Here is a 27,357-nt window from a genome sequence, read left to right on the forward strand (position 1 = left end):
TTTAGCTCAATACTGAATAGACACTGAGTGTGCCACAAGGTGTATAAAATATATGAATATGGGACACCAAGCATGAGATGATAATCCAGATTCACCATGTGATTGACAACTAAATGATCTTAATCAATTCCCTACTAACCTATCTCCAGAGGAGAGAGCCTGGCTGTAACCTACCCTCTGCCTTTAAAACAGAAATAAAACAGCTTTGAAATCAATCATATACATGGCAATATTTTCTTCATCCTGTTCACAACTGTCAAGAGAGATGTGAAACGTGACTCCCAGGTGGCCACGCTCTCCTGAGTTCTGATACTCCCTTGGACAGTGGAGACAGACATAATCAGGTCACCTCATGGCAACAAGGATGCCCGCAGGTACTCCTGGTGGGACCTGTGCTCGCCTCACTGAACCTACCACAGAGGTGAGTAGGATAAGGTGAGTGTGACACAGGGAGGGAAGGAGTTTCTGCTTTAAGGATAAAGCCGAGTATGAGTCACAGTCATGGAAATTTGAGGTTATTGAAAGACTGATTTATCTTATTGAATTAGTCACATATATTCCAGGATATGGCAATAAGTGTGCATTTGTCATACGTTATACTTTTGAATGTGTGTTAGCGTCAATCACTGTGGATTATTTTCACTAATCCTTACAGAAATTCTTTAAGGTAGGTGCTATTATTATTCCTCTTGATATTATATGCAGTTTATGTCATTTATATGTAAAAACTTCAAAATATCACCAGAATTATAAGGTGACAGTGATAAAGGAGACTAAGATAGCACCATCTGTAATGCCAGATTTGTGGGACCCCAATAGACCTCCAGGAGTTGAATCCGATGCAATCACACAAGAGTCTTTATTGCAAGCTCGAGCCTGGACTCACAACAGTTTCCGATGCAGCGGTCCCAGGGAGTGAGTCCAGGTCCTTTGTTCAGTGAGATTTTATAGGTTTTTGGGGGTTACTCTATGCATCACAACATCACACAGCAAATCATTCCATACCTCAGGAAAATCAAACAACAACTCTTAACATTGATTAGCATATTCACTGGCTGGGAATGTGGCTCAAGCGGTAGCGCGCTCGCCTGGCATGCGTGCGGCCCAGGTTCGATCCTCAGCACCACATACAAACAAAGATGTTGTGTCCCCCGAAAACTAAAAGATAAATAAAAAAAAAAAAAACAAGTTGGGTAAGGGTGATTGTGAACTGATTGGGTTAAGCCACGAGGGGTGTACCTGCTAAACAACATGGTTTCCCAACATGTTATCAACCACCATAAACTACTGGGGGGTCATCTGGCATCCCAGTTATTTTCCCTGTCTCATGCTGATTGGAGGTTGCTAGGGGGTTGCTATGGATCCTCACCTAGCCTAACTCAGGGACACTTGACGCTGCAGATCTTTCCTGTTATTTACAAACAACTCAGCAGGGTGAGTCTGTGCTTAGGACCGCTCTGTGGGTTTTTCCAAGGACAAGGGTCACCCCCCTCCTTAGGACAGGCCTTGAGGTAGAAGCTGCTGTTATTTATTTATTTTCAAAAATGAAGTCACATCAATTTCTCACATCTACGCCACTAAGAATGTATCTTAGAGAGACTTATGTCTATGGGTGAAATGACCCACCCACATTGGCTTCCAGACCAAGTCTGGAAGCAGCCTAAATGTCCATCAATAGTTAAATAATGGTACATAAATATAATGTAACTGAAGCCATTAAAAAATACTAAAGTAGCCAGGCACAGTTGCGTACAACTGTAATTCCAACAGCTCAGGAGACCGAGGCAGGAGGATCCTGAGTTCAAAGCCAGCCTCAACAAAAGTGAGGTGCTAAGCAATTCAGTGAGACCCTGTTTCTAAATAAAATACAAAATAGGGCTGGGGATGCAACTTAGTGGTCAAGTGCCTGTGAGTTTAATCCCTGGTACCTCCAAAAAAAAGGAAAAAATCCTGGGGTTTTAGGCATGTGTTGATATGGACAGCTCCAAGCTATTTTAAGTAAAAATCTATGTATGCTTGAGGAAAGAAACTTCTAGAAGGTAACTTGCCTAAAATGGTATTGCTACTTAGGGAGGCAGTTGGTAGTAGAATTCAGTTCTGTCTTGCTCATAACAGGCAGTGGGCACTGCTCTTGCGCTCCTGTGGGGAAACCATGTTGTCAATAAGATACTGAAAGTCAATGGATGCCATATCTTTTGTGACAGTGGAGCAAGTATTTGGGTAGTTATTCAAGAAGAAGGGAAATAGAGTGTGGGGTGGGGGGTGGATTCAAAGACAGATCCATGGGCTGGGGATGTGGCTCAAGTGGTAGCGCGCTCGCCTGGCATGCGTGCGGCCCGGGTTCGATCCTCAGCACCACATACAAACAAAGATGTTGTGTCTGCCGAGAACTAAAATATGAATATTAAAAAATTAAAAAAAAAGACAGATCCATTTAACAATTCTAGCTTGAGTAATTTAATAAGACTTTCCCCTTAGTATCTGTCAGAGACATCCAGGACAAACAGGGTAGGTATGACTTCTAGATTCCTCTTGAAGTCACTGGAACTAGCTTAAAGCCAAAGGATGTAGTATTGGAAACCATGAAAAATTTCCCTCTCTACCCTCTGTCCTTGGAAAGTATTCTGTACCTTGGAGAAAGCCAGGTACTTATGGCAAAGTCTTTTCCACCCTGAAGGAAAAGCACTCAGCAGAATGGATCATTCCCTGTCCTTGACGGGCATGTGGCAACATCACAATTCAGTTTGCGAAAGGAAGTGAAGGCAGAATTCTTATCTAATTAAAACAGCTTGGGGAAAGAAAATGGGCAAAGGGTAATTACAGTATCTAACTTGGCATTTAGCCTGGAAAAGAAAGGTTGGTATTTCTTTTATGGCAAAATTGCAAGGAGACCTTGCTTTAGAACTGCAGGGAAATTTTCATCCCTGAATCCCATGTAGTTAACACATAAAAATTATACCACCCTTGGAATGCTTCCTAGAAAAGCAATTATTCATTTTCGTATAGATAGGGAAGTTAAATGAGATTAAGATTCTACAGAAATTACAAAACAATGTAGAAGCTCGATTGCTGATGTCTTATCTAACCCCTCAATTCTAGTTCCCTTGATTTAGTGTCCACTGCTCTTATCAAGTGGAAGAAACCCTGATTGGCAAAAGCAGGTTGGTATTTCCTAGAGACACTCTGGGGTTTTTTGGTGGTTGTTGTTATTGTTTATTTTTATGTTAATTGTTTGAAAGTTTCCATGGTAGCAAGGTAGAATGTGGTATATGGGGTGGTCAGGAAACCTGGGCTTTATTTTTGGTGTGCTGTTTAGCTGCTATATGTTCACATGTGGGTCCTCACTGTGGCACCTGTTTTCTTCATAAAGAAGAAACTCACTGAGGAAATTTGCATCAAAGCAGATATTATCCTATCAAGAATTACAATGTGTAAAGCAGATGAAGCAAAGCCAGTGTGGTTGAATTACAAGACAGATGAAGGAGGCTGCCTAACCCTTTTCACCTATCCTACATAGCTGTGGAAGACCTCTGTCCAGGATTCCTGGGTAGATCAGAGTCTGAAAATCTTGATGGTTTCCAAAATCTCATAAAACTCTAATATTCAGTTGTTCTGTAGTTCTACATTTGCAAAAACAAATAAGTGCGTAAAGGATTTCTTGAACTTTCTTGTAAAGTAAAGGAAATACCCCTTCTTTCCAAATAGGATAACAACCATGAAGTGCCATATTGTAACTTTTTGTTTGAATTCCAAGCAAACCTTAGAATAAGAAGATTTGTCCAGGCAATAAAATGAACCAATAATAACATTTGTTGAGTTCTTACCATGTGCCCGTCATTGTTCTAAACACATCGTATGTATAAATTTTCTTTAATCCTTCTGATAACTCTAGGCCCTATTATTATCTCTGTTTTTCAGTGCAGAACTAAAATAGAGAAGCAAATAATTTGTCCAAGGTCATTTTACTTAGGAAGACGCAGAATTAAGCTTTGAATCCAGTAGTTTCATTCAGACCCTGTACCTGGATTTTTTTTATTAACTGTTACACACTGGAATATTAATTCATATACAATTTTCCTGATGGAACCATAAACGGATAAAATGCCAGAGTTGGAATGACTTATCAACCAGTGCATCCATTTATTTATAAATGAATAAAATGAGGCCAATTCAAGATGAGAGAAATAATTTCTTATTCTCTTGGGTAAACTTTTAAGTTTCTACCATTTATCCTAAAGTTTCCGAATGATTTCTATAAGAATTTATGATTTGAAGACTTATTTTTTTTTTTGTAGTGGGACACAACATCTTTATTTCACTTGTTTATTTTTTTTTAATGTGGTGCTGAGGATGGAACCCAGGGTCTCACATGTGCAAGGCGAGTGCTCTACCGCTGAGCCACAACCCCAGCCCATGAAGACTTAAATTTTTAAGAGAAAATTTAAAAATGGGTATTAAATCAAATAAACAAGACAAGCTTTGAGGTTTAGACAAATGATCATTAGTTTACAAGGTAATTTTTGTTTTGTTATGGTGAGTTATTCATTCAAATCAATTGAATTAGATGGAAAGAAAGTCGCTCTAAAAATACAACAGATTCTAGGGTTCTGCACTGATAGTTCAGGTACAATTAAAAAAAAAAAAAAACTACCAGTAGCTATAGAAGAAGACATTATAGGCTGTGCATTTTTGAGTGATTAAAGTTAAAATGCCCCAGGGCTAAGAATTTTTCAGCCACCCAAGATGTATAAAAATTTTTCCTGAAGTTCAAAGTCAGAGATTTATAAATGAATTAAGTTCATAATTTTTTTTTTAAAAAATTCAAATTCCATATTTGCTCAAGTTTGGATATTCAACATGAAGGGCAAGGAATGCCAGTTTGGTTCAATCAGAGATCTCAAAATCTTTAAGCATTTTTTTTTCCTTACAAGTTCATTTTAGGGTTGAAATGTAACAAGTTGAGGGTTTTGTGTGTGTGTTTGGGTTTTTTTTTTTTCCTTCTTCTTCTTTTTTTTTCCCCCTGAAACTTCTATAAAATACCATGAAAGTCACTTTGTTTTTTTTCCAGGAGAATATTACATTTCATTCTAGAGATGAAGCATATTACCCATCTATTTTTTTTTCCTCTAGAGAACTGAATGCATCTCAAGACAGACTAAGTAGATTTATTTCAAGTCTGAAAAACTCAAGGACTCCCTCTCCCACTTCTCATTCCACCTCCCTGCAAAGAAAACTTTTCTTCTAGGTTTCTAAAAGTTCTCTAATGAAAGTTAAAAATCAACAGCTAAATTCTAATGACTTCATGAGAAAAGAATCAGTTAATAAAGGTTCTTGTGAACCTTTGTTTAGAAACATAAATGAAATGTTTTTGCATATGATAAGCTCCTTTATAAGTGAATAAAACTAAAAGTACATGAAAACACATTTTTAAATTTCTAAACATTTGCATGGGAAAATAACCAACTTCACTGCATGTTATTCAGTTTTCTGTAACTGTAACAAATGTCTGAGATAATTAATTCATAATGAGGAAAGGTCTATTTGGTTCACACTTTCCGTCTATGATGGTTGCTTAGCCCTGCTATTTTGGTGAGGTGTGGAAACCTAGCTAGGAGGTGAAAGAGAGAGGATGAGGAGGGTACTAGGCCAGATAAGCCCTTCAAATGCACAGCCTCAGTGACCTTATTTCCACCCATTAAGACCCTCCTCTTAAAGGTTCTACCACCTCACTACAGCACCACAGGCTGGTGACAAGCTTTTAACACATGCATCTTTGAGGGACACTTATCCAAACCATAGCATGTGGTAATCAAGCATGATAAACATACATACTCAACATACCCTGCAGAGGGTTGATGCATCTCTGCCTGCTGATATTTATGTATTCAAATAAGGAAGAAGAAACTGACTGGACTGGTCCATCTCAGGGACACATAATCCCATTTAGAACCTGATGGTTTGCTTGGTTACACAGACAACATAGTAGTAGGTTTGGGAATTTAAACTTCAAAAGCAGTAACTTCCTTCCCCCTCCCGCCCCCCCCCCCGTCTTTTCTTTGTTCTCTAACCTGTGTGAAAAGATAAATCATTTTTACAGGATTGACCCAACACTGAGGCTCAGTAAGTTGCACTGAATGTTTGAACTACCAAAAAATACTACATAGTCTCAATTTTATGACACTTTTTTTAGCATTTAAAATTTTCCAATGTATTAATTGGTGTAAAAATCCATATTAAGAGCATCCATAACAGGGGTTCACTTGATGCTTTGACTATATCCCTTGTCGCTTTGAAACTTACATGTTTTCTTTTTCCCAATCTTTTCCCTGGCCTTCTCCTCCCTGATCTTTTCTCTAAACTTCTCTTCCCTGACCTTCTCCCTTATCTTCTTTTCTCTGAATCACCTCTTTAACCACCACCCCCCACAGCACTGTTCCCCAAAATGGGCAGAATCACAGTCCCCTGTGTTTCTCCTGTGATAGCAAAGCAATAAAAACATTTTCCTTTTTCCTCAAAAAAAAAAAAAAAAAAAAAAGAGCATCCATTGCCTGGCAGGGGTGGTTCTCATTACCTCTGCCTTTGCAAGCTTAGAAATATATATAGAAATATCCTCATACATTCAACCATTTCATTCATCTAACAAATTCTTATTTATTGAGTGCCTGCTTGTGTCAGGCACACTCTGGGCACAGAGGATACAGAAGCCACCAAGGACAAGCAGGAATCCTGCTCTCAAAAAGTTTCATAGTTGGAAAATAGATGATAAAAAACTAGACCAATAAATAACCAACTTTCATTTGTGATAAATGCTGAAAATAAGACAGAAAGAGGAATAGCAGGAGGTTTCTCTAATTCAATGACAGGAGAGCTGGAAGTTGAATGTGGAGTACTTGCAGAAAAACATAAGGGTAAGGGCAGGGACCTGAGGCAAGCAGACCCAATTACTGAAATCAGGGAATAGCTAGACTCACTCCCACTTAGTAATTTGCATTTCTATCTCAACATAAAGTTCCATTTAACTTAAATTCAGATTCCTGCTTGTTGAATAAAATGTCCTTTGAGAATGCATCATGATGCTGAATTGAAGCTATAAGAGCAAGACACAGAACAAACGTGTATAGGAATATTCTAAGGGAAGGAAGTACTCATTCTTAGAATAATTCCTCTTTTAGTGTTTCTAGTGAAGCAAGGACCACAGGTCTTTTTAGACCCCAGATAGAGAAAAAAGCCATTTAAATGTTTCCTGGAGATAATAAGCCAACCCTTTTGACTAAAGCTTAGACAGTGCAGATTAGTGAAAACAGTCTCTCCAAACACTGCCCTGTACAAGAGTTATGAACCAGAATCAGTTCAGAAGAATCCAAAAGCCTTAGGATCAAATGTGGATGGGGACAGTGAAGAAGAAAGGAATGTAGTCACATCTGTAACTGTAATCTTTTGTCAGGAGTGAAAGAAGGAATGTGTATAGCTAGGCCACTTCCCCCACGCCTCATGCTGTTACTGAATTCACTGTGTCTTAGAACCCTGGACTCAGAACCATAGAAAAACAGCCGGTCCTCTTCCAGCCTGTTAAGAATCTTGGAATTGCCACTATTAAGCTGAGAAGTTCTAGCTTTAACAGGAGTATTTTCTTAAGAAACATAACATAAAAACACACTATAGTCTGCTTGAAAAAAATGAATATGTATTGTCTTATTAGCCAGACCCAGAAAACAGGTCCCTGAGAGAATGAGAACCCAAATCCCTTTTTTATGGAGATAAGAGGGGGGAAAGGAAAGAGGAACAGGGAAGCAGGATTGGGGGAACCCAAGCTGGACTAAAGAGATTAAGGGATAGATGGAGAGAAAGGTACAGTCAAGGCAAATTGTCACAAAGGCGGGCATTATTACAAATACCAGGAACTAATGGATTTCAGCATACAGCTTATTGCTGAAATCAACCCCACAAACAGCAGATTCCTAAGAATACCCATTTCAGGGCCTTTTGTCATAGTTCATATTTGGTCATTAATAGCAGCCTCCACAGAAACAGAAATGAAAGTAAGAACTGAATATTTATATTCATGATGTAAAATAAAATTACTTTGCCAAAAATTTCAGCCAAGTGTTGACAGTAAATTAAACTGGAGTTCACAGGAGTGTATTTTCTGACCAGTTTTGGATTTCAGCATTGCATGTTTTCAGGCAAAGTGGAACAAGAGGAGCTCACTTGGCATGAAACCAACAGCCTCCCTTCCAGTAGAGGGTCTTTGTTCCTGGCTCTAATGACTCACTGGGTTGCTTCAGTTGTCCCTCCACTACTGTGAGTCTTAGATTTCTTCATTCAATCCAGATAATACCTGTAAAGGACCTGAGGTTCCTAGATAAGAAATGGCATTTATGAGATGATGAAATCTATGACATCATCATTATTTGAGTTGTAGTTTTAATCCACAAAGAGCTTTTATTATTTTCTCAGAACTAGTCCTTGTAGTGGCTTTGTAAGTGCCAACAGTACTCTTCAGTAATTTCAGAGCTCAGCCAAGGGTGATTAAAGTCTGAAGCAGAATTCAAAGCTACCATGTAATAACTAAACTACCATAGGGACATAAGGGTGTTTCAGAATGTTAAATATGTATCCACCTTTTCAAAAAAACACAATTCTAGGAAAAGGGAAGGGGCAATTGTGCAATGAACACAAAATGTTCAATTTTAACTTCTGCACTCTCCCCTTCTATTGTTTCCTTCCGATTCACCACCAAGAAACTTCTCCTTGGTCTTACCCATGTGTTGTACTAGAAAGGGAAAAAGGTAAGTGTACAGCCAGGGACTAGGGAAGGGCAAAGCTAAGGATGCCTCCTCACAGAGACCACCCCTCACTCTGGCTTAGGGCATGGGGTGCAGGCTGTGTGAGCATTCATGAGCTAAGTGGTAGAATTAGAAGAAATGGAATAACAAAATTAAGGGGGACAGACCACTCCTGCATGTGACGGCTAGCTCACCTTATCACACATCCTGGGAGGCATGATGGTAAAGCAGTTATGTCAGGACACTTGGATGTGGAAGGTATGAAGAGGGCCTTATCACATACCTAGATTTTCAAACCAGGAAACAAAATATGAGCTGGAAAGGGGCCATGGAAGCTGCAGGGCAAGTTGAGGAACCAGAGAGAGACCAAAGAGAGCAGACAAATACTGTTGACAAAGGAGCACCTGGGAGGTGGTCTGAGTGTTACCATCTTGTACAAGATGCTCTTTTTCCATTCAGCTCTTCTATCATCTTGATGTGCCCAGGAAGTTTCCTGAGGGTGGAACCAGGGCCCGTATTTGGCTAAGTGATTAGAGGGTGGGCATCAGCATACCAACAAGGCCCCTGAGATTTTATACCATGTTGGAGCTTTCCTGAGAGGAGTGTTCACACAGTTTTCTTACCAGTATAATCTTTAGAGTGAGACAGATCCCGTTCCAGTGGCAGCTCTGTTATTTACCAGCTGGGTAGACATTGGGCAAATGGCTTATTTCCCATGTGTCATATAAAAGCATAGGTAAGCATACAGTAAGTCCTCAAGAAATAATGTCATTTTGTACAACATATTTGACTATCCATTGCTTGAGCACTGGCAGTTGAAAACATTTTTCCCATTTTTTATTGATGCATTGTAAATGTACATAATAGTGCTATTCACTGTTATATATTCATACATGAATATATCAATATAATTTGGCTAACATCATCACCCAGATCATTTGTGAACAAGAAAAGGACAAACACTAGCAGGTATGAAGTTGGAAAAAAATTCAGCCATCAGCTTAAAAAAGCTAGACCAGCTTTGGGACATCAATCACTGCTTTAAACCTCCCTTTGCCAAAAGAGTGACACCCTCCACTAAGACCCCAGCCCAGCCACAGCAGGTCCTTACTAGGGAGGAGAGCATGTTTTTCTAATTCAATCCTTGCAATATATAGTTTTGACAACCTGACAAGCATGCTTAAGGGGACAACGGCACCTAATAGGCACCTAATATTCCCATCTGGTTCTAGCTTAGGCATTCCAGGAGTTGGGCCTGGGGGGCACCTAGACATAGAAGGCATCAAAGCAGTAAAAGCATCTTAATGCCTTCCCTCCACAGCTCATGCACATCCACCACTTATGGGACTGACACCTACCTTCACATGACTCAGGGGTCCTCATGAAGCAAACAGCATGTGCGGTGTGGGGTATGGGGTGAGGGTATAACAAGTATTATTAGCTTTTGGTACCTGGAGGTAAACTAACTATCTGGACATCTAAAATAACCTAATAAAGCCCTGGGCAGACAAGACAAAGTAAGTAACGGCTGAAATGATTTTAAACTGAAATGTTTCACTGGGGTGCTCAATGGGGGAAATGGATTGAGTGTAGGATGGGAGTGAGAGTTGTTCTGATTTCTAGTTCTAAGACTCCCCATCACCCCTGCGAACTCAAGGTTGCAGGACCACAGGGTCTGACGTCAGTCACCTTGGGCCCAGCATCCCACCCAGTCCTTAGCCTGGGGTTGACAAGAAAGATGCGCTTGGGGACCACGCTTATTTTTCTCGAAATCCCCTCTCCGGCCCTATCTAGGCTTCTCCCTTAACAACTCATCACGTGCAATGCGCAAACTTTTCAAACCCGTCCTCAGGCCTGCGGTCCCCTGCACTGGGTGGTTTTTAGGGTTTTCTTTCTTTCTTATTTCCCTCCTTCTTCGCCACGGTTGATTCTGCAGAAAAAGCTGCGAAAAAAGAACCCATTTGATTTCCAGTTCCCATCACCGCGATTTCCACATGGATGTGACGTTGAGGCCAGCTTCCGAAATGCCCAGGTGACTCACGCGGGGACACCCCGGGGCGGGGCGCAGGAGTTTCTCCCCGACTGAGCCGGGCAAGGCGGGGCAGCCGGCCAGGCAGCTCGGTGGCTGCCTTCAGCGCCCTCTGCGCCCTCTGGTGGCCCACGACGTGCCACGCGGGCTCCGGTGCCGGGCTGGGTATCACGTGACTGACTGGAAAGTCCCTAGTGGAAATCCCCTGGTTGGCTGGTACAACAGCAGGCAAAGAGGAAACTGGGCAGTCTGCAGCCGTCGCGGCGGGCGGAGCACAACGAGTTCCGAACCCGCGGGGGCGGAGCGACGAGAGCGGCCGCCGGAGACGTTCACACCCCCGGCCAAGGAGCGAGCCCGAGCCCGGGCGTCTATGGGGCGCCTTCTTGGCCTGACCCTGACCGCGACCCCAGACTGCAGCGCGCGCCTGTCCTGACCCGGACCTGGGATTTTGCTGGAGGATCGCGCGGCCCGAAAAGGTAACCGCGTCGCTTTCCTGCGCAGGGTGCAAGGGCTCACTGCGGGCGAGGGCTGCGGGTGCGTGCGGGGCGACAACCCTCGGGCCGGCGGTGTCTCTCTGGGCATTGGTCTTGCAGAGGTCCTGGAGAGGAGTTAGTTCGCCGTTTGTGCCTATTTGGGTTTTCAAGTTCATGGAGTTCAGGTCGCCGTGTCAGATGTTGGGGTGACAGCCTGCTAGCTGTTTCTGTATGATAATGCAGAAAACTTAAGTTGCAGCTGGCTATTGAAGAGTCTCCCCTCGGGCCCTTTGGTCTGGTGGTCGTTGGTGCTTTGCTACTTTGGGTGTCTTTTTTGGAATCCAGCACTGCATGCTCATAGCCACGTAGACCTTGCAGAAGCACTGTGGTTTCTTCGCAGATTGTGCAGAACCAGCCCAACCGGGAATGAGTATCTCAGGGGCAGCCAAATCCGGTGGGCGTGGGGAATCTGCAGTCAGCTAACGTTCCCAGAGAAGCTTCCATATACTGAGAGCTCTGTGCAGGGGGTGGGTCAGGGCACGGCGTTTATCTTTTCCAGTTGCAACAGTGTATGAGAAGTGTACTGTAGAAGTGGGTCGCTGGCTTGCATTTTGCGGGTTCACTTGAGGAGTAATGTTCAGGTTCCCTGCTCCATCCCCAACCGCACACTTTGACAGTCTTTGTCAGTCCAGGGTTGTCCCACATCCTGCCACCTGGCCTCTCAGGAAAGCAGTGGTATTAAGTAAGAAAGGCGTTCAGCTCTTTTTAAGTCTGCTTTTTTTTTTTTTTTTTTTTCAGTTCTTTCCTTGGAAAGCCAGTCTGATCAAGTGTCTCAGGGCAGCATTTTTGGGAGAATCATTGTTAATTAAAAAGAGTCTTCTGTACCACGACTCTAGTAATGTCTCATATGTGAGCCAGCTAATGCTCTGTTCTCCTTGTCTAAGGTGCTTCTTGCATTTTTTTGCAGTTCTTTGTACAATTTTTGGAGGGGTACTTCCCAACACTTGAGTGAGGTGTTTGTTTACAAATAAACCATAAATTTCTACATTGCAGAAAAAAATGTCTGCCCAGAGTGGAAAAAATAAAACAAGGGGTGGGTGGGGGGGGACTTTAATGAGTCAGTTCTGTAGAATTTTATTGATCCTAGTGATCAAATTGGAAAATTCTTTTTAAGTAAGACAGTGAAGTAACAAGTGCTTTAAAAAAAAAAGGGGGGGGGGTATACTGTTTTTCCTTCCCTAAGGACATTACAGTCATGTGTTGGAAAAATTTATTCTTTATTATTAAGTGTGGAGAAGTCGAAGAACTGGAAACTTGGGCAGTGGGTTTTGATTTGTTTTCAGTAGGCAGTTTGTAGTCCATGCAAGGCTAAATCTATGAATGATATCATAATAGGCTATTAAATATATTGACACTTGTATAACTTCCATATAAGCAATTTAGATCTTTACTGAAAGATGTTTAGGCCCAGAAGAGAAGAATAGAAGTCAGAAAAGCAAAAAGGGGCAATACTAATTTGTTTAAAATTAGTATTTTAAATTAGTATTTGCTATTCTGCTTCCATCTTTAGAGTGGCAACTAGCATAGATGTGGGGGTATGGGAATAGGAAGGGACAGGTATTAGGAGATCTTCTAAGCAAAGCTCAGCTCCAGTGTGGCTGTGGGATCTGGGCTGGACCAGTACCTCCAGTGTTTTAGCTGCAGCCCAAGATGTTTGTATGATTTCAAGGAGGGGGATAAGTCAGCTCTGATTTTTAGCCCCAGTGCCAAGCATAGTGTTTGGCCAAATTAGGTGGTCAGGCAGTGCTTGTTTGGTAGATTCCATGGATGGATAGATGGATTAATGCTGTTATGAAAGAGCCTTGCTACACCACAGAGATTGTGTGTAGGGTGCGGCGGGTAGAGAGAGAGGTATTTTTGTCTCATCATTGTGTCTGTAGCCCTGCTGTGCTTTTGCCCAATTCCACCTATGGGGAATATCTGACATCAAAGGAGGGATCACCATCTGACCAGAGAATGACTTCTTCCAGGCCTTACCTAGCTATTGGATTAGGAATCCCAGTGCAAATCCTTAGAAGCAACCTCAAGGTCCTCTATGTCCAACCTCTCCCCTTCAAGTGGGTCACAGGAATTTAGACCACGTTATCAGCTGCTTAAGAGAGCCTAGATCCACCCAGGAGAGGTTTCCTGAAGCTCTAGATTTCTTCTCCTTCATCTTACATAGGTTTAACATCTTTCCTACCTGGAGAGTTGCCCTGGCAGATAGCATGATGCAGGAGTGGGATTAACCATTGCTGTGAAACTTCCTAGGGAATCTCTTTATGCTCTGAAGTCATCTTTGTCTTCTTGGAAATTAGGAAGTGTGATCAAGCACCACTCTAAGGGTTGTGAAGCAGAACTGGCTCTCCACACTGCTCTACATTGAGAAGTTCCCACTGTGTCCATCATTCCACATTGTTGGCATGGGCGACAGATGCTGCACTTTGCCCCACACCTTTCATTTGTCCTGCATGGCTCCCTAGCTGAAACTTTCTTTCTGGTCTGCTTCTAGATTTTCATTTTCTTCACCTGTTGATTATGCTTGATGATTTCTAGGTGAAGGGCAGAATATTAATTCTTGGGAATGCTGGTTCCTAGAGGACAATGATAAAATTTGGTTGGCAGATAAGTTGAAATAATTGAGCTCTGATGTCTGTTCTTGGAAGTGAACAGTTATTCACAATTTATTTATTGTGTTATTACTCTTTCTTCTTTTCATGTTGTAAAGTTTGGCAGGGGTCTGAAGGACTGCTGCCTATTTTGCTGTCCTCTTGTCACCCTCCATACTTGGGATTGAATTTAGGAATGCTCTATGACTGAGCCACATCCTCAGCCCTTCTTATTTTGAGACAGGGTCTTGCTAAATTGCTGAGGCTGGCCTCAGACTTGCAATCTTCCTGCCTTGGTCTTCTGAGTAGCTGGGATTACTGGTGTATGCCACCAAGTCTGGCTTGTTTTGCTCTTAACATTGCAGAGTATCTTGCTGGAATAGGTTTCTTTGTTGATTATAAAGCAATACAGTTTTGACTCTCTATAAACATTATAATAAACTGTATGAATAAACTTCATATTTTTCTTTGGGGCTAAAGAAGAAACACAGCAGCAGCCTAGATAACAGCCTAAAATTGTAGGATCTTCCATAAAAGATTTACTGTGGAGGGAGTGCAGCAAGGACAGGGATTGAATGGTGGTGTTCTTACTGGAGACACTGGACTACTCAGGGATGCTGTGCCCTTAACTGGCTTCAGTGCTTCTAAAATCCAGCAGCTGTTGTGCAGTGGTGGTGTCAGAATGCACTGGGCGAGTAAGTGGGTTTTGTGCAGCAGTACCTGTACCTATTGCTGACAGACAGGCTTGGCTCCCTGACAGATGTTACTGAAAACACGGGTTATTCCCCTCCTCCTCAGTACCCACTCTCCACCTTCCTTCTCTTGTTTAGACTAATCTTTTAAAGTGATGTAACTTAAAACAGTCCAGTGTGAGTTAATCTCTGGGGCCAGCTAGTATCCTGGGAGTAGAGGTGACTAAGATCTTTTGCCTACAGATTAGGGTAATGACAAGATCAAACAGCGGGGTTTCCTGCAGGCAGGTACATAGGAGTACAAAGGCTGCCTAACGGAATGATTTTTCCCTCCTCTTCAGGCCTTGCAGAGCACAATGGCTGAGCAGCTTCTTCCTCAGGCTTTGTATTTGAGCAATATGCGGAAAGCTGTGAAGATAAGAGAGCGAACACCAGAAGACATTTTTAAACCTACCAATGGGATCATTCATCATTTTAAATCCATGCACCGATACACGCTGGAAATGTTCAGAACTTGCCAGTTTTGTCCCCAATTCCGGGAAATCATCCACAAAGCTCTCATTGACAGAAGCATCCAGGCTTCCCTGGAAAGCCAGAAGAAGCTCAACTGGTGTCGTGAAGTGAGGAAGCTCGTGGCACTGAAAACCAATGGTGAGATTGCTCTGTAGTGCTTCTGCTGCTTGGGGGAGGCTTCCCTGGTGCCGGGTCCTTGTTCATGAAGTTTTAATGGCACTAACTATAGCCGTCTTCCTATAGAAAGTCTCTGAGGGGCGTGTGACAGGAGCAGGCTTATTTGATGACTATTTTTATGATAGTATGTCCGAAGTGTATATATTAGACTGCAGAGGGCATTGAGGCCCTAGGAATGCATTTTTAAACACCAGACCCCAAAGAGGTTAGTGTTTCTGATTCTTAACAACTGTTGAATCATCTGTACAATACCCTTTCCTGGCCAGTAGTGGAAATACTTAAAAAGGTATTTTAAGTTGGAAAGGTATGGTGTGAAAACTGCTTTTACTGTCGATCCGGATTGTTATTGTGATGTCCTCACACTTCTTGTGTTGGTGGCCTTTTATGTGTTAACCAGTTGAGGACTTTTTCCTTTTCCTTTACCTTTACCTGGGTTCTGTTGCCTGTGATAATATCACGATGCTGCTAATAGTTATTTCCTATTCCAAGCTTTACTATTTTATTTTTTAATCATTTCCTTTGAGCAAGAATGTGGACATCAACAGAAACATCCAAGCATACTATTTTATGCAGATGCAAAATTCTGCTTGTTGGATATAGATATTTATTATAATAAGCAAGTAGACTACACAAGATCAACTAAATACTTACAGTCTAGTTAACAGCAATAATCTTAGGTCCTAATATCAGTGACTAAACTACCCCAATCAAAATAATACATCCAAGAGCAGAAAATCCTTGTTGGCAGTAATGATGAGAACATTAACTTAATTAACTTAATTGTTATATTAACTTTGAGTATTTTGGACTTGAGTGACTCAGAGAAATTGGGAGGTGTGGGGATTTGTTTGTTTTGATTCTCATTTATCACCTCAGTATCTTATAGCTTCACCTGTATTCATGAAGCTTGAATTCTTAGAAGCTCAGGTCAGAAGGAAACTAGAGATAGGAATTGTCTACGTTGTTATTGGCATTAAATCAAATGGTGCATACAAGTGGGTAATTATATGAAGGTGTTGTCAAGGGGCTTATAATACCTGATGGTTTGTGGTTTTAACTCTGTCCCATTTTGTTAGAAAAAAGAGATGGAGTTAACTTTGGGCAAATTTGAAATGGGGCCAAAGGGAAAAACTTTATTATCATTAACAGAATTAACATGGTATATACTATTTCCTTAAGAAATGCTTTATTGCTTAATGAAAAAAAGGAATAGAAATAGTAAACACTTATTTTGCAATCCTATGTGAACAAGGATTCATACTACTAATAAAACTACAAGAGCAAGTGTATTTGGATAACATTGTCTGGGAAATGGAATTTTAGTCTCAGAATTCTTATTTCTCCACTTTGAAGAAAATTTCTTAAATTGCTGAAAAAGGAAGAAAAGCTGTTGAGGAAGGGGACAGACAAATGGATTTTCTCCCATGATTTCTATTAGCACCTTTCTTTTCTTTTCTCTTTTCTTTTCTTTTCTTTTCTTTTCTTTTCTTTTCTTTTCTTTTCTTTTCTTTTCTTTTCTTTTCTTTTCTTTTCTTTTCCTTCCTTCCTTCCTTCCTTCCTTCCTTCCTTCCTTCCTTCCTTCCTTCCTTCCTTCCTTCCTTTTCTTTCTTTCTTTCTTTCTTTCTTTCTTTTCTGTGTGTGTGTTTTGTTTTTTGTTTTTTTTATCCTTCCCCCTATAGGAGGTTTTCTTCAAAGGCAGTGGTCTGTTTGGGGAGGGGGTGATTCACAAGTTTGCATTTGAGGATATGAGACTGTGGTGAATGAGGAAGGGAGTAGGTGGCATAAAATTGAAACTTCGTGTGAAAAATTCCAGCGTCTATTGGCTGCGGCGATTTCACTTGTATAATGAGTAGCCCTATTCCAGCTCACCCTGACCACACCCACTTGGAAAGTCCAGGGTGCAGTTCGCAGTTTAAATGTCTACACACCAGAACAAAACGTACAATAGCTGTTGCTCAATTGCTAGTCAAATAACTTAGCACTGGGGAATTCCAGATGTTGCTTAGGGAATTTTATACTGGTGCATCTCAATAAAGAACTGAAAGTAAGCACAAGAAGAAGAAAAAAAGCCTTATCTTTGCTCTAGATTTTGCAAAGGGGAAATTTCAACAGAACGCAATCATTGCCACACTTCTGCCAAGACACAGGGCTTGAGTTATCTGTTGTTCATTGGTGATCATGCTTACTTAGCTAGTTTTCTAAGTGTATAAATTGAAGGAAAACTGGCTGTGGATATGTATTTGAGGTTTTTGTTTTGTTTTGTTTTGTTTGTTTTTTTTACAGTTCGACTGTAATTAGACTTTGATAAATTTCAGATAGCTTTATTGCCTTACTTAGAGAATAATTTAAGAAAATAGTTTAACTTTTTTTTTTAAAAAAAAAAAAAACCTATCTTGCACTTGCCAAAGGAGATTAAGAATTTTTGTTTCTGTATTAAACATTCTCCCAAAATGTTCATTGTTTGGGAGTTGGAAAATAGTGCAGTCTCTTGAGTCATGAGTTTTAACATGGAGAAGTCATAACTTAATGGAAGAAAATTAGACCTAATTTTTTTTTCTCAAAATGCAAACCCCAAACACTGAGTTATTTAAAAAAAAAAAAAAAGGTCCCTTAATGCACTCAGGGAACCTGGGGCTGCAGGCTGTGGGTAATTTGGTGTTGTCAATTCCACTGAACAAACCAGGAGAGGAAACTCCAGGTCCCAAAAGCTCCAGCGGAATTGGTCAAGGCATTTACCACTGAGTCATAGCCAGACCTTCCCTGTGTAGTGAGCCCAGCAGAGCCTGCTTCCTGGTTGTGCTTATTGCCCTTTAGAGAACAGTAGTGACAGTGCCTTAGCCAGCAAACCCAGGGCTATTAGAGATAGACTGTAGTGATCATAATTCAGTGTTCTCATTTCTAAAAGAGGGAAAGTACCTGGAGACCTTAAGGAATTTCCTCAAGGTCACCTTATCCAGGTAGGAGGAGAGCCACACTGGAACCAAGGTCCTCTGGCCCATTTGCCTTGTTGGAGCTACTCATTATAAGGAAGAATGAAAAGAATTACTTTTCCCCTGTAGCTGTATTACCTTGTTGAACATCATCAGTTGGCCCTTGACTAAGAAATCAAACCATTCAGCCCGCTGTGGGAGCAGTCTGCCTCGTTCATTCTGAAAACCTGTGCAGTGCCTTGAGTGCAGATGATTTAACCTTGCTTCTCATGACTCCCTTCTGTCCTCAGGTGATGGAAATTGCCTCATGCATGCTGCTTGTCAGTATATGTGGGGTGTCCAGGACACAGACCTGGTCCTGAGGAAGGCACTTTTCAGCACTCTCAAGGAGACTGACACACGCAACTTTAAATTCCGCTGGCAGCTGGAATCTCTGAAATCTCAGGAATTCGTGGAAACGGGACTTTGCTATGACACTAGGGTATGTTCTGTTCCTCTATGAAGCATCTATTGACAGCTCCATGGTGGGTGAAGATTTTTCTGGGCCAGTCCCTGTGCCAGAGGAGCAAATGACTTACTAGGTCACATGAATTTGGGTAAGCCAAGCATACTCAGTGGAAAACACCAGAAACCTCCTGTGGGATTAACCCAAGGATCATGACTCTGTTCCGAGGCTTTGAGGTGCAGATTCCCAGCAGTGTTTTAGGAGTTCTTCCAGTCATGGCCTTTCTGTTGTTTTTCAGTAGTGCCCTTCACGTGCACTACTGAGCCTGCCAAATAAAAGCAGACTCATCACTTTACCATTCTTGGTCACAAGTTTGGAATTTTTGTTTACATTTGGATGAGGGGCTTCAATGTTATGCCTCACCAGGGAATTTTTTTGAAAGCAGGTGCTGTCCCCTGCTTCCCCTGGTTTTGAGTTTGCTCTGTAGTGGAAAAGAGTAAAGGAAGAAAACCAAAATGGGGGTGGGGGGTGGGGATGATCATTTGAATGGTGATTTTAAGAAAGGGGAAAATATAAGATGAGTTATATAAATGAATAATTGTAGAGTAATACCAGAATGACTGTTTGGTGCAGAGTACATTCAATTGTGCCTTTTGTTTTGTTTCTCCTGACCCCTCTCCCCTTAGAACTGGAATGATGAATGGGACAACCTTATCAAAATGGCATCCACAGACACCCCAGCAGCCCGAAGTGGACTTCAGTATAATTCACTGGAAGAAATTCATATATTTGTCCTTTGCAACATCCTCAGAAGGCCCATCATTGTCATTTCAGGTGAGATGCCTGCAGATCGTTTATTTGTATTTAAGTGCTTTTCAGCGTTAATGCTTTGATTCCTAGGAAATACCCACATTCCCAAAGTTACTTCAAGTAACAGTAGCCAAATGGAATTTGATGAAAGTCACCTGAGGGCCTTGTCTTTCTTTCTCTTTCCTTAAACAGATAAAATGCTGAGAAGTTTGGAATCAGGTTCCAATTTCGCCCCTTTGAAAGTGGGTGGAATTTACTTGCCTCTCCACTGGCCTGCACAGGAATGCTACAGATACCCCATTGTTCTTGGTTATGACAGCCAGCACTTTGTACCCTTGGTGACTCTGAAGGACAGTGGGCCTGGTGAGCAAACATCATCCATTCACATTCATAACTTCTGCTAGATATTAGAACATCAGGCTTTGCTCTTTTGCTCCTAATTGAAAATAGTCTAATTTAAGTATACTATTTTTATTTCACAACATTATTCTGTCATTTGCTTTAGCTAGTACAGGTTGAGCATCTCTTATCTGAAATTCTTGGAACCAGAAGTGTTTCAGATTTTTTTAAAATATTTTTTTAAGAGAGAGTGAGAGAGGAGAGAGAGTGAGAGAGAGAGAGAGAGAGAATTTTTAATATTTATTTTTTAGTTCTCGGCGGACACAACATCTTTGTTGGTATGTGGTGCTGAGGATCGAACCCAGGCCTCACGCATGCCAGGCGAGCGCGCTACCGCTTGAGCCACATCCCCAGCCCAGATTTTTTAATATTTGCATGGATTTTACCAGTTGAGCATCCCTAATCCAAAATCCAAAGTGCTCCTCCAAAGTCCACTTCAAAGTTTCAGATCGAGGAACATTTCAGATTTTGAATTTTTATATTAGAATTACATGACCTACAATAGTAATACAGTAGAATAATCATAATACTCCTATATCTTTTTGTGTATGATACTTTTAGCACATTAATCACAAGTAGGTTAAATACACACACACACATATCCTTACCACCATCACTCTTAACACCTGCAGATGAAGGTACACAGTGTCCTCAATATAATGCCTAGCATGGAGCAGGTGAATAAATATCTGTGAGGTTAGCTGTTAGGATAGTCATATAATGTGTAATAGGCACTGTGCTGAGTGCTTTGGGTACATTATATCTTTCCATTTCATCATTATGGCATCTTTGTGAGATGCAGGAATAGGTAGCTTTATTTTATAGATGAGGAGTTAGAACTCAGGAGGGATTATAAATAACCTGCCTAGTGTCACTTAGCTTGATAGTGACAAAGTCATACTTCAAATTCAGGTCAGTCTGATTCTGCAGGCTGGTTAATATTGTGTGAGCTCCCTGGAACATAATCCTATGTTAGCGTTTAGTGTACTTTGTTTTCCCATTTGGGCTTAACTATGCCTAGATGATATTTTTCTCCTCTTTAAATTGTATGCTTTCTGCATTTTCACAGTTTAATCCTTCTATACATACGACCTTACATGCAGCCTCTTTTAGTCGAATAATATTTTACTCATGTGCTGGTTTTTTTTTCCCCCTTTTAGAAATCCGAGCTGTACCACTTGTCAACAGAGACCGAGGAAGATTTGAAGACTTAAAAATTCACTTTCTGACAGATCCTGAAAATGAGATGAAGGACAAGCTCTTAAAAGAGTACTTGATGGTGATAGAAATCCCGGTCCAAGGCTGGGACCACGGCACCACTCATCTGATTAATGCTGCAAAGTAAGCCGTTTATATTTAGCACCTTCTTTGTCATCTGTGACTGCCTTTACTTTAGCCACATAAGCTGCTGCCACTCCAAAGCTCAACCATAAAGTTTTTGAGAACTTGAAATGTATGAGATGGGGGCTGGAGGCAGAGCTCAGTGCCAGAGCACTTGCCCAGCATGCTCAACACCAGGCCCTGGGTTCCATCCCCAGCACCACAAAAATAAACAACAAAAGAAAACAAGAAAATGATGCCCGCACATTACAAGAATCCGTTTCTCAAAGTGGAGATTAACCAGTTAGTAAACAGAAGTAAACAGACAGTGCCTATGGGCATGCTCACCTCTTAGTTACTCATGGCAGGGAACTTCAATAGAGATCAGACAAGAGTTTGAAATCAATAACAGCAAAATACAGAATGCAGAGTTCCAAAGTTGTTTGTACGGTAGAGTAGACCAGCCCAAATGAATAGCCTGAGTAATATTTCACTTAACATTTGATGTCTGAGAAGTTAAAAAGTAAAACTAATGTTTTAAAAGGAACCCTGGAGTAGCAAGATGTAGAGTTGGCTCTTTCTTTTGCATTACCTGTAATTCGGGGTACACAAAGATAGATTAAATGAGACTGTGAACTGTTAGAAATAATGAAGTCTTCTTAGCTGACTAACTGGCCTCGTCTTTCACTCGAACATATATAGGAAATGTGTTGGATGGAGTTATATCATCAGTGCATTGCAGTGATTTTGGTGAATGGCCATAAAGTTGTTGCCATGATCCATATTCTGAAACTGCCCAGGGCGTGGTAACGAGGTAAAAGTCTTGGGTGTCATTTTGTTATCTCACGTTTTCCATTTGGGCTTCAGGTTGGATGAAGCTAACTTACCAAAGGAGATCAACCTGGTAGATGATTACTTTGAACTGGTTCAGCATGAGTACAAGAAGTGGCAGGAGAACAACGAGCAGGGGAGGAGAGGGGCACGCTCGCAGAACCCTGTGGAACCTTCTACACCCCAGCTTTCTCTCATGGATGTAAAATGTGAAACGCCCAACTGCCCTTTCTTCATGTCTGTGAACACCCAGCCTTTCTGCCATGAGTGCTCAGAGAGACGGCAGAAGACCCAAAACAAACTGCCAAAGCTGAACTTCAAGCCAGGCCCAGATGGGTTGCCCGGGGTGGCACTTGGGGCCTCTCGGGGAGAGGCCTATGAGCCCTCAGCCTGGAACCCCGAGGAGCCAGCTGGAGGGCCTCATTCAGCCCCACCAACAGCGCCCAGCCTTTTCCTGTTCAGCGAGACCACCGCCATGAAGTGCAGGAGTCCCGGCTGCCCTTTCACGCTGAACGTGCAACACAATGGATTTTGTGAGCGTTGTCACAGTGCCCGGCAGATCAATGCCAACCACACCACAGACACCACCAGGCATTTAGATCCTGGTAAGTGCCGAGCCTGCCTCCAGGACGTTACCAGGACATTTAATGGGATCTGCAGTACTTGCTTCAAAAGGACTACAGTAGAGCCCTCCTCCAGCTTAGGTTGCAGCCTCCCTCCTTCCTGTCACCAGCGGTCCAAGTCAGACCCCTCACAGCTCATCCAGAGTCTTTCCCCGCACAGTTGCCACAGAGCTGGAAACGATGCCCCCTCTGGCTGCCTCTCCCAAGCCTCAAGGACTCCAGGGGACAGGACCGGGACTAGCAAGTGCAGAAAAGCTGGCTGTGTGTATTTTGGAACTCCAGAAAACAAGGGATTTTGCACGCTGTGTTTCATCGAGTACAGAGAAAACAAACGTGAGTGAAATGATAGGTTTTCCTAATGCAGCAGCTGCTGCCTGGAAGGGGTTTTGTTCCTGAACTTGAAGAAAGAAAAGCCTGCCTGAGTGCCCGGGTGGAATGGGCAGAGCCCACTGCTTTTCCAGCAGCTTGCCCTTGGTGACACTCAGGGTGCCTCTGCCAGGCGCACAGGGAAGCCGTAGGCACTGTGAGACAAGCAGCTCTTAGCTGCCCCCTGCCAGAAATCCAAAGTACCCTCATTGATAGTTGATGGAATTGTGTTTTCATAAGGCCATTTGGTGCCTGGCATTTATAAGATAGAGTTTAAGCTAGACTTTTTCAAATGTGAGAAACTCAAAATCTGAAAACCTAGAGAGAGGGCAATCGCCACTGACACTATAGGAGAACATATGTGGTTTGGAATCTCTGATTCGAGAGAAGAGGGGCAATTCATGTCTGCTGTTTATTCTGTGTGACTGATCACTGTTCCAATAGCAATCCGTAAAGCCAAAGATGTTTAGTGATGATTTTATTATTTTGCTAAGTTTATAAATATCTAGTCTCAAGTATATTGAAGGCTATCCTAATCTTTACTTAGAATCCATTTCCTTCTGTAACATCAGTGTCTGTGTCTGCCTAGCGACCCAGATATGGTACTGAGTAGCATCGACTCTCTTGTAGATTTTGGCGCTGCCTCAGGGAAAGCCAGTCCCACAGCCTCCCGGTTCCAGAACGCTGTTCCGTGCCTAGGGAGGGAGTGCGGCACCCTTGGAAGCACCATGTTTGAAGGATACTGTCAGAAGTGCTTCATTGAAGCTCAGAACCAGAGATTTCATGAAGCAAAAAGGACTGACCAGCAACTGGTAAGACATTTTAAGGAGCGTGTGCATGTCGGGTCCCCTTAGCTGGAAGTTTCTCCCAGCTATGTGACAAGCAGGCTCTCCTTCCTGCCAGTTCTGTCTTCCCATGACAAAGGATTGCTTAAGAAAGTCTGTTGAAAGAACCTGGGGAAAATGTCGACATCACCAGGTTGGAAGGACTGTTGTCCGTCTGAATGAACCAAGTTAGAATTTGTTTTTGAAAAGCCAATAAAATTAGCCATAAAATAAAAATGCTTCCAGCATCCAGAAAGCCAGATGGGCATCAGAATTTCGACTGATTTGTAGCAGAAGCACAGACATCTAAAAAGCAGACTTCTTAAATAATCCTTTATCATAAGCCAGAAAGAAGGCAGAGCCTCACGGGTACTCCACTTAAAAGCATATCAGAAAAGCAAATGGTGACAGATGTGTTGCCTGTTGTGTGCACAAGGGCTGAGGAGCTATCCAAGTATGGGTGCCCATGGTGATTCCCGGGGAAGCACTCCTGGCCAGTTTACAGTCCTTTCAGGATCAGTAGCTCCCCATGCCCTCCCTGGGGCCAGGTCAGCTGCCTTGAGATTTGGAGGAAATATCCCACTGCTATGTGCCTGTGTCCCTTGTTGTCAGGCAGAATGAGCCCAAATGACAGCTTACTGTGTTCTTCCAGAGAAATGAGAGCAACAGTTCTCTCTGTTCTTCCCACACAGAGATCGAGCCAGCACAGAGATGTGCCTCGAACCACACAGGGCGCCTCAAGGCCCAAGTGTGCCCGAGCCTCCTGCAAGAACATCCTGGCCTGCCGCAGTGAAGAGCTCTGTATGGAGTGCCAGCACCTCAGCCAGCGGGTGGGCCCTGGGACCCACCGGGGTGAACCTACTCCTGAAGAGCCCCCCAAACAGCGCTGCCGGGCCCCTGCCTGCGATCACTTTGGCAACACCAAGTGCAACGGCTACTGCAATGAATGCTTTCAGTTCAAGCAGATGTATGGCTAAGCAGAAACATGTGGCCAGCCCCGCCAAGAGGGGCCGCAGGCCACCAGCCAGAGTGGTGCTATGCTCCAAACCCCTGGATGCCATGGAAGGGGCAGGCCCTGGGACAGTGGCCTTGAGGGTGTCTTCAAGCAAGGGAGGGAAGATAAGCTCTTCGTCATGCCTGTGATTCAGGGATTTGGTAACCAGGAATATTCCCAAGCAGCCTCAGAGCAAAGCTTGTGACTAGCAGTGTGTGCTGTCAGATTCAGCCCCAGGCTCTCGTTGCTCCTCTCCTGCCAAGCAGAGGGCTGGGACAACTTTGGACTTGGAATGTGTGCTAGGACTAGCAGTAGCCCCTACCCTCCACCCGCCAGGACTGCTTTATCATCTTGCAAAAACAGAAAAAGACACATGGACAGACGGTCAGGAGGCCCAGAGCCATCCCACTTGCCCTCCATCAGCATTTTTCAGAGTTGTGAAGTTGAATCCTCAAGGCACAAAAAGCCCTCTGCAAGTGCTTGCAGAAGCTCAGGGAGAATTCATGTATTCAGAAAATATCAGTAGTTCATGGTTGTCCCCACCTACCTAGCACCTTTCTATCTTTTTTTTTCTTTGTATTTTAGAGTCTTTTTAAAAATTTGTTCTTTTAGACATACATGACAGTAGAGTGTATTTTGACATACATACATGGCATATAACTTCCCATTTTTGTGGTTGTACATGATGTGGAGTTATACTGGTCATGTATTCATAGATGAACATAGGAAAGTTATGTCCAGTTCATTCTACTGTCTTTCCCATTCCCATTTCCCCTCCCTTCCCTTCATTCCCCTTTGTCTAATCTAATGAACTTCTATTTTTCTCTCCCTGACCCGTATTAGTATCTGCATATCAGAGAGAACATTTATCATTTGGTGTTTGGGGACTGGCTTATTTCACTTAGCATGACAGTGTCCATTTCCATCCTTTTACTGACAAATGCCATATTTCATTCTTCTTTATGGCTGAGTAATATTTCATTGTGTATATATGCCACATTTTCTTTATCCATTCATCTGTTGAAGGGCACCTATGTGGTTCCATAGCTAAGCTATTGTGAATTGAGCTGCTATGAACGTTGATGTGGTTGTGTCACTATCTTGTGCTGATTTTAAGTCCTTTGGGTGTATACTGAAGAGTGGATAACTGGGTCAAATGGTGGTTCCATTCCGAGTTTTCTGAGGACTCTCCGTACTGCTTTCCAGAGTGGCTACACCAATTTGCAGTCCCACCAGCAATGTTTGAGGGTGCCTTTTTCCCCACATCTTGGAGATAATGCTCTATCTAATGTGCAGGTGGCAAAGATTTTCTCCCATTCTGTAGGCTCTCTCTTCGTGTTCTTTTTTCCTTTGCTATGAAGAAGCTTTTTAGTTTGAAAGCATCCCATTTTTTGATTCTCAATTTTACTTCTTGTGCTTTAGGGGTCTTGTTGAGGAAGTTGGTTCCTAAGCCAACATGATGGAGAGTTGGGCCTACAGTTTCTTCTAGTGGTCACAGGGTCTCTGGTCTAATGCCTAGGTCCTTGATCCACTTTGAGTTGGGTTTTGTGCATTGTGAGAAATAGAGGTTTAATTTCATTTTGCTGCATATGGATTTCCAGTTTTCCCAGCACCAATTGTTGAAGAGGCTATCGTTTCTTTGTATGTTTATGGCACCTTTGTCTAGCATGAGATAACTGTACTTATTATGTAGATTTGTCTCTGTGTCTTCTATTCTGTACCACTGGCCTTCATGTCTGTTTTGGTGCCAATACCATGCCATTTTTGTGACTATCGCTCTGTAGCACAATTTAAGGTTTGGTATTGTGATGCCTCCTGTTTCACTTTTCTTACTAAGGATTGCTTTGGCTATTCCGGGCCTCTTATTTTTCCAAATAAATTTCATGACTGCTTTTTCTATGAAGAATGTCTTTGGAATTTTAATAGGAATTGCATTAAATCTGTTTAGTGCTTTTGGTAGTATGGCCATTTTGACAATATTAATTCTGCCTGTCCAAAGACATGGGAGATCTTTCCATCTTGTAAGGTCTTCTTTGATTTCTTTCTGTAGTGTTCTGTCATTTTCATTGTAGACGTCTTTTACCACTTTGTTAGATTGATTCCCAAATATTTTCTTAATGAAGCCATTGTGAATGGAATAGTTTTCTTAATTTCTCTTTCAGTTGATTCATCATTGGCATATAGGAATGCAATTGATTTATAAGTGTGAATTTTATATCCTGCTACTTTATGTCTAGCTCCTTTCTGAAAAAAAAAAAAAAACAGAATCAATCACAGACTGTGATTCAGAGGCTGCTGATACTGAACATGTTCACATTGAAAATGAGCTGCTCTCTATAGTAAGCACCTCTTAGAAATCAATATTTTAGTGGGAAGACAGATAACTCTGGCTTATCATTGTCTACCCCTCTAAAGAGGTTTGCTTGAACTGAGGTGCATGTAAAAGTGTGAACAGATATAATATACCCTTATATTGTGTATGAGGGATTGTTAATGT

The 27,357-nt window shown here is 42.1% G+C and overlaps 1 protein-coding gene across 1 annotated transcript; it reads left to right on the plus strand.

Annotated features, from left to right (window-relative positions):
- Positions 1–10,852: 10,852 nt before the first annotated feature.
- Positions 10,853–26,274, plus strand: TNFAIP3 (TNF alpha induced protein 3). The gene is made up of 9 exons (XM_081294735.1): positions 10,853–11,291; positions 14,970–15,279; positions 18,539–18,729; positions 19,380–19,527; positions 19,696–19,866; positions 21,063–21,243; positions 22,090–23,009; positions 23,673–23,854; positions 24,559–26,274. Exons 2-9 carry the CDS (start codon positions 14,985–14,987, stop codon positions 24,841–24,843), a joined length of 2,373 nt encoding a protein of 790 aa, XP_081150861.1. The 5' UTR covers positions 10,853–11,291; positions 14,970–14,984; the 3' UTR covers positions 24,844–26,274.
- Positions 26,275–27,357: the final 1,083 nt, after the last annotated feature.

The sequence above is a fragment of the Spermophilus citellus genome (genome assembly GCF_964194105.1).
Source record: "Spermophilus citellus genome assembly, chromosome: 5".
Classification (NCBI taxonomy): domain Eukaryota; kingdom Metazoa; phylum Chordata; class Mammalia; order Rodentia; family Sciuridae; genus Spermophilus; species Spermophilus citellus.